General features: G+C 46.4%; 1 protein-coding gene across 2 annotated transcripts in view; it reads right to left on the bottom strand.

The window, feature by feature from the left end:
* Positions 1 to 221: 221 nt before the first annotated feature.
* PYCR3 (pyrroline-5-carboxylate reductase 3) overlaps positions 222 to 8234 on the bottom strand; it is a 25184-nt gene continuing 17171 nt past the window's right edge. For both annotated transcript variants that reach the window (XM_073577273.1, XM_073577272.1), the window contains exons 5-6: positions 1051 to 1143; positions 222 to 924 (exon numbers count right to left, since the gene is read on the bottom strand). In XM_073577273.1, the coding sequence (XP_073433374.1) occupies positions 742 to 924; positions 1051 to 1143 (276 nt within the window). In that variant the 3' untranslated portion in view covers positions 222 to 741. The remainder of the gene's footprint in view (positions 925 to 1050; positions 1144 to 8234) is intronic.

Below are 8234 nucleotides of genomic sequence, written 5' to 3'. Positions count from 1 at the left end.
AAGACAGACCCCCATTTGACACATTTTTTTTTCCCCTATTTTCCTACTGAAAATTGGGGTGCATCTTATGGTCCGGTGCGTCTTATAGTCCGAAAAATACGATACATGTGGTACGCTGTGAATGGGGCAGAGTCCTCCAATGTGGACATGTACAGGATTCTGGGGAGCAGCAGGACATGGGGCGACGCAGGACAAGGGGTGAATCAGGAGTCGGGGAGCAGTCCACATACAACACAGCTGCAATGGCGCCTCTGCTTTTATTACATAGGTCAGGACAAAACGGTCTTGTAGGAACACGTCAGAAATTTGCTCACGGCTCCTACAATATCAGCAAAAGCGACAAGAAAATCCCAAGTGTCAGCACCGAGAGGAAACACCCACAGTAACAAGCCAGCAGCTGTGCTAGCGAGACGGCATGAACACTATATGGATGTTTCTATTCACTGATAGCAAGCACATCAAGGACTTTTCTTTCATTTCCATCCAAATCCACCCAAATTTCCAAAAAAAGATCCTGAGGTGAAGTGGCAAACGATGCTCCTAATAAAGAGGCCCCTCCTGCACAGCAGCTGCGTACCAGAAATGTCCTGGAAGACAGAGCACCTTAAAGGAGCACTCCTGGGAGAGGGGGTGCAACCCATGATGCGGACCACCAAGCGGTGGATGCCTGGGAATTGGAGCAGCCTGAGTTTAGTTCCTTTGGTCCCCACACCTGGAGTGTGTTTGGCATCGCTGCCGTTTCTAGTGCTTGTCCAGCTCTCGCGCTCTTTTGGTTGCGGCTTCCACAGCGTTCATCACTGCAGCTTTCAGACCCCCCTTCTCCAGTTCGTGGAGGCCATGTATGGTGGTCCCGCCGGGGGTGCAGACGTCATAGCGAAGCTTTGCTGGGTGCTCACCCGTCTCTAATATCATCTTAGCAGCTCCCTATGATACAAAGAATTGGCATTCAATGCATGAACCAGGAAGCACAGGATGAGCAGAGCTATACCTTACCATAACAAAACTGACACCGCAGGTAATGGAGAATGTGACAAAAATTCATCAACTCACCAGCAGAGTCTGGGCAGCGATGCGGCTCGATATGGTGCTGGGCATTCCCATCTTAACGGCACCTTCCACTAATGCCTCCGCAAAGAGGTAGACCTGCAAGACATCAGTGCAGTAAAGAGCGCCAGTCAGCGTGGGAGGGAGGGTGCAATAATGCTATGGAGAGAAGTCAGTGAACTCGAGTTTCTTCTTCAGTCCCATTGACCCCAATGTATAACACCTGTTCCCCATTGCCCCCCCGGTGTCAGACCCCCCGCCATGCTTCCTGCCTTTACTACCATGTGACAGAGCAGACTGTGGGGCAGAGCTCCTGATACCAGCGCAGTCCTGTAATAGGAGCCCCCAGGGTAACAAGTCCATCCATCACATTTCTTCCTCCTGAATTTTCCTCAGTCACATGTGACTGATATTACTGAGAAGCAGAAAGAACCGCAGCAACTCAGCCACAAAGTGGAGACCCCATAACATTACAGCAGGGGGCCGAGTGCTGAGTAGCAGAGGGTAGAAAAGTCACCACCGCTCTGCTGACCCCATAACTGCAGAGTCCAGACCTCCTCTGGTATCAGCACAAAACCTGCACCCCCGCCGGGAGCTTCAAGGCCGAGCAGCTGCCTGCAGCCGTACATCACCAAGCACAAAGCCGAGCGTCGGATGGAGTGGTGTAAAGCTGCCACCACTGAACTCTGGAAGAGACGTGTTCTGTGCAGTGACGGATCACACTTATCCCTCTGCGTCTGATGGAGGATCTGGGTTTGGTGATTCCATGAGGACGTTCCCCCCGACTGCATTGTGCCCCCTGTACAGATGGTGGAGGAGGATAATGCTATGTGCTGTTATCAGGGGGTGGACACGGACCCTCAGCTCCAGTGACAGAGAATCTTAGTCTTCAGCACAAACCAACATGGACAATTAAAGCTTCAACAGTTTGGGTTATTCCCTTATCTGCCCCGTGCACACGCCCCATACAGACATGGAGGAGCGGGAAAGGGGGGAAAGCGACCGCATAGAGCCGGGACCTCAGCGCCATCCAACACCACAGAGATTGTGAGCCCACCACCGCCCAATATCAAGGTCTGACCCCACAAATGCTCTGGATGAAGGGGCAAAAATCCCCACAGACGCCTCCAAAATGTTGTATAAATCCTTTCCAGAAGAGCAGAGCCGGTATATCTGCCGATGAGCGACTCCATATTAATATCTATGGATGTAGATGAGGACAGTGAAGCCCCCGAAGGATGTGGGGGGCACATACTTTCTCCATATTAATGTTTATGGATGTAGATGAGGACAGTGAAGCCCCCGGAGGTGGATGTGGGGGGCACATACTTTCTCCATATTAATGTCTATGGATGTAGATGAGGACAGTGAATCCCCCGGAGGTGGATGTGGGGGGGGCACATACTTTCTCCATATTAATGTCTATGGATGTAGATGAGGACAGTGAAGCCCCCGGAGGTGGATGTGGGGGGCACATACTTTCTCCATATTAATATCTATAGATGTAGATGAGGACAGTGAAGCCCCCGGAGGAGGATGTGGGGGGCACATACTTTCTCCATATTAATGTTTATGGATGTAGATGAGGACAGTGAAGCCCCCGGAGGTGGATGTGGGGGGCACATACTTTCTCCATATTAATGTCTATGGATGTAGATGAGGACAGTGAAGCCCCGGAGGAGGATGTGGGGGGCACATACTTTCTCCATATTAATGTCTATGGATGTAGATGAGGACAGTGAAGCCCCCGGTGGTGGATGTGGGGGGCACATACTTTCCTCCATATTAATGTCTATGGATGTAGATGAGGACAGTGAAGCCCCCGGAGGAGGATGTGGGGGGCACATACATTCTCCATATTAATGTCTATGGATGTAGATGAGGACAGTGAAGCCCCCGGAGGAGGATGTGGGGGGCACATACATTCTCCATATTAATGTCTATGGATGTAGATGAGGACAGTGAAGCCCCCGGAGGTGGATGTGGGGGGCACATACATTCTCCATATTAATGTCTATGGATGTAGATGAGGACAGTGAAGCCCCGGAGGAGGATGTGGGGGGCACATACTTTCTCCATATTAATGTCTATGGATGTAGATGAGGACAGTGAAGCCCCCGGTGGTGGATGTGGGGGGCACATACTTTCCTCCATATTAATGTTTATGGATGTAGATGAGGACAGTGAAGCCCCCGGAGGAGGATGTGGGGGGCACATACTTTCTCCATATTAATGTTTATGGATGTAGATGAGGACAGTGAAGCCCCCGGAGGAGGATGTGGGGGGCACATACTTTCTCCATATTAATGTCTATGGATGTAGATGAGGACAGTGAAGCCCCCGGAGGTGGATGTGGGGGGCACATACTTCCTCCATATTAATGTCTATGGATGTAGATGAGGACAGTGAAGCCCCCAGAGGTGGATGTGGGGGGCACATACTTTCTCCATATTAATGTCTATGGATGTAGATGAGGACAGAGAAGCTCCCGGAGGTGGATGTGGGGGGCACATACTTTCTCCATATTAACGTCTATGGATGTAGATGAGGACAGTGAAGCTCCCGGAGGTGGATGTGGGGGGCACATACTTTCTACATATTAATGTCTATGGATGTAGATGAGGACAGTGAAGCCCCTCGAGGTGGATGTGGGGGGCACATACTTTCTCCATATTAATGTCTATGGATGTAGATGAGGACAGTGAAGCCCCCGGAGGTGGATGTGGGGGGCACATACTTTTTCCATATTAACCCCTTCACGACCTTTGACGCCACGTAGGTGTTTCATGGGCGCCATCTTAGAAAATGGCGGGCGCATGCGCAGTGCGCCCGCCCGAATCTGCCGGCTGCAGATTCCATTCTTTCATTTTGATCACTCTCACAGTGATCAAAATGAAAGAAAAAGTAAATAAACCCCCCGATTATCACCCCCATAGGTAGGCAGAACTAATAAAATAAAGAAAATATTTTTATTTTTATTTTTCCATTAGGGTTAGGGTTAGGGTTGAAAAGAGGGTTAGGGTTAGGGTTGAAAAGAGGGTTAGGGTTGAAAAGAGGGTTAGGGTTAGGGTTGAAAAGAGGGTTAGGGTTGAAAAGAGGGTTAGGGTTAGGGTTGGAAAGAGGGTTAGGGTTAGGGTTGGAAAGAGGGTTAGGGTTAGGGTTGGAAAGAGGGTTAGGGTTGGAATTAGGGTTAGAATTAGGGTTAGGGTTGGAATTAGGGTTAGCATTGGAATTAGGGTTAGGCTTGTGGTTAGGGATGTGTTAGGGTTAGGGCTGTGGTTAGGGGTGTGTTGGGGTTAGGGTTGGAGTTAGAATTGAGGGGTTTCCACTGTTTAGGCACATCAGGGGGTCGCCAAACGCGACATGGTGCAACCATTGATTCCAGCCAATTTTGCGTTCAAAAAGTCAAACGGTGCTCCCTCCCTTCCAAGCCCTGACGTGTGCCCAAACAGTGGTTTACCCCAACATATGAGGTATCAGCGTACTCAGGAAAAATTGCACAACAACTTTTGGGGACTAATTTCTCGTGTTACCCTTGGGAAAATAAAAAATTGGGGCTAAAAAATTATTTTTGTGGAAAAAAATGATTTTTTCATTTTCACGTCTCTGCATTATAAACTTCTGTGAAGCACTTGGGGGGTTCAAAGTGCTCACAACACATCTTACATACATTCCTTGGACGGTCTAGTTTCCAAAATGGGGTCACTTGTGGGGGGTTTCCACTGTTTAGGCACATCAGGGGCTCTGCAAACGTAATGACGACCACAGACTATTCCATCAAAGTCTGCATTTCAAAACGTCACTACTTCCATTCCGAGCCTTGACGTGTGCCCAAACAATGGTTCCTCCCCACATATGGGGTACCAGCGTACTCAGGACAAACTGGACAACAACTTTTGGGGTCCAATTTCTCCTGTTACCCTTGTGAAAATAAAAAATTAAGGGCTAAAAAATCATTTTTTGAGGAAAAAAAAGATTTTTTATTTTCACGGTTCTGCGTTATATACTTCTGTGAAGCACTTGGGGGTTCAAAGTGCTGCTCACCACACATCTAGATAAGTTCCTTGGTGGTCTAGTTTCCAAAATGGGGTCACTTGTGGGGGGTTTCCACTGTTTAGGCACATCAGAGGCTCTGCAAACGTAACATGATGCCCGCAGGCCATTCGATCAAGTCGGTATTTCAAAACGTCACTACTTCCCTTCCGAGCACCGACGTGTGCCCAAACAATGGTCCCTCCCCACATATGGGGTATCAGCATACTCAGGACAAACTGGACAACAACTTTTGGGGTCCAATTTCTCCTGTTACCCTTGTGAAAATAAAAAATTGCGAGCTAAAAATTCATTTTTTGAGGAAAAAAAAAAGATTTTTTATTTTCATGGCTCTGCGTTACAATCTTCTGTGAAGCACTTCGGGGTTCAAGGTGCTCACCACACCTAGATAAGTTCCTTGGGGGGTCTAGTTTCCAAAATGGGGTCACTTGTGGGGGGTTTCCACAGTTTAGGTACATCAAGGGCTCTGCAAATGTAACATGATGCCCGCAGACCATTCCATCAAAGTCTGCATACCAAAACGTCACTACTTCCCTTCCGAGCCCTGACGTGTGCCCATACAGTGGTCATCCCCCACATATGGGGTATCAGCGTACTCAGGACAAACTGGACAACAACTTTTGGGGTCCAATTTCTCCTGTTACCCTTGTGAAAAAAAAAATTGCGCGCTAAAATTCATTTTTTTTGAGGGAAAAAAAATGATTTTTTATTTTCACGGCTCTGCATTATAAACTTCTGTGAAGCACTTGGGGGTTCAAGGTGCTCACCACACATCTAGATAAGTTCCTTGGGGGGTCTAGTTTCCAAAATGGGGTCACTTGTGGGGGGTTTCTACTGTTTAGGCACACAGGGGCTCAGCAAATGTAACATGACGCCCGCAGACCATTCCATCAAAGTCAGCATTTCAAAATGTCACTACTTCCCTGCTGAGCCCCAACGTGTGCCAAAACAGTGGTTTCCCCCCACATATGGGGTACCAGCGTACTCAGGACAAACTGGACAACAACTTTTGGGGTCCAATTTATCCTAGTACCCTTGTGAAAATAAAAAATTGCCAACTAAAAAATTTTTTTTTAGGAAAAAAAAAGATTTTTTTATTTTCACTGCTCTGCATTATAAACTTCTGTGAATCACCTGGGGGTTCAAAGTGCTCACTATGCATCTAGATAAGTTCCATAGGGGGTCTAGTTTCCAAAATGGGGTCATTTGTGGGGGAGCTCCAAAGTTAAGGCACACAGGGGCTCTCCAAACACGACATGGTGTCCGCTAACGATTGGAGCTAATTTTCATTTCAAAAAGTCAAATGGCGCTCATTCCCTTCTGCGCCCTGCCGTGCACCCAAACAGTGCCCCCCCCCCACATATGGGGTACCAGCATACTCAGGACAAACTGGACAACAACTTTTGTGGTCCAATTTCTCCTGTTACCCTTGTGAAAATAAAAAATAGCGTGCTAAAAAATCATTTTTGAGGAAAAAAAATGATTTTTTATTTTCACTGCTCTATGTTATAAACTTTTGTGAAGCACTTGGGGGTTCAAAGTGATCACTACACATCTAGATAAGTTCCTTAAGGGGTCTAGTTTCCAAAATGGTGTCACTTGTGGGGGAGCTCCAATGTTTAGGCACACAGGGGATCTCCAAACGCGACATGGTGTCCGATAACGATTGGAGCTAATTTTCCATTCAAAAAGTCAAATGGCGCTCCTTCCCTTCCGGGCCCTGCCGTGCACCCAAACAGTGGTTTATGACCACATATGAGGTATCGGTGTACTCAGGAGAAATTGCCCAACACATTTGAGGATCCATTTTATCCTGTTGCCCATGTGAAAATGAAAAAACTGAGGCTAAAAGATAATTTTTGTGAAAAGTACTTTTTTTTTTTTTTTAAGGATCAATTTGAGAAGCACCTGGGGGTTCAAAGTGATCACTTTGCATCTAGATAAGTTCCTTGGGGGGTCTAGTTTCCAAAATGGGGTCCCTTGTGGGGGAGCTCCAGTGTTTAGGCACACAGCGACTCTCCAAACGCGACATGGCAAGCGCTAAATATTCCAGCATATTTACCATTCAAAAAGTCAAATGGCACTCCTTCCCTTCTGAGCCCTGCCGTGCGCCCAAACAGTGGTTTTTGACCACATATGAGGTATCGGTGTGCTCAGGGGAAATTGCCCAACAAATTTTAGGATCCATTTTATCCTGTTGCCCATGTGAAAATGAAAAAATTGATGCTGAAAGAAAATTTTTGTTGGAAAAATTAAAATGTCCTTTTTTTCCTTCCATGTTGCTTTAGTTCCTGTGAAACACCTAAAGGGTTAATAATCTTCTTGAATGTAGTTTTGAGTAGCTTGAGGGGTGCAGTTTTTAGAATGGTGTCACTTTTGGGTATTTTCTGCCATATAGACCCCTCAAAGTGACTTCAAATGTGAGGTGGTCCCTAAAAAAAATGGTTTTGTAAATTTTGTTGTAAAAATGAGAAATCACTGGTCAACTTTTAACCCTTATAACTTCCTAATAAAAAAATATTTTGCTTCCAAAATTGTGCTGATGTAAAGTAGACATGTGGGAAATGTTATTTAGTAACTATTTTGTGTCACATAACTCTCTAGTTTAACAGAATAAAAATTCAAAATTTGAAAATTGCGAAATTTTCAAAATTTTCGCCAAATTTCTGATTTTTTCACAAATAAACGCAAAAATTATCGCTCTAAATTTACCACTAACATGAAGCCCAATATGTCACGAAAAAACAATCTCAGAATCGCTAGGATGCGTTGAAGCGTTCCAGAGTTATTACCTCATAAAGGGACACTGGTCAGAATTGCAAAAAATGGCCAGGTCATTAAGGTCAAAATAGGCTGGGTCATGAAGGGGTTAATGTCTATGGATGTAGATGAGGACAGTGAAGCCCCCGGAGGTGGATGTGGGGGGCACATACTTTCTCTATATTAGTGTCTATGGATGTAGATGAGGACAGTGAAGCCCCCGGAGGTGGATGTGGGGGGCACATACTTTCTCTATATTAATATCTATGTATGTAGATGAGGACAGTGAAGCCCCTGGAGGTGGATGTGGGGGGCACATACTTTCTCCATATTAATGTCTATGGATGTAGATGAGGACAGTGAAGCCCCCGGAGGTG

This window comes from Dendrobates tinctorius, unplaced genomic scaffold, assembly GCF_039654945.1.
Source record: "Dendrobates tinctorius isolate UK_male_01 unplaced genomic scaffold, ASM3965494v1 ptg000055l, whole genome shotgun sequence".
NCBI classification, from domain to species: Eukaryota; Metazoa; Chordata; class Amphibia; order Anura; family Dendrobatidae; genus Dendrobates; species Dendrobates tinctorius.
The sequence above is the reverse complement of the archived record's forward strand: the minus strand, read 5'-3'. Positions and strand labels throughout refer to the sequence as shown.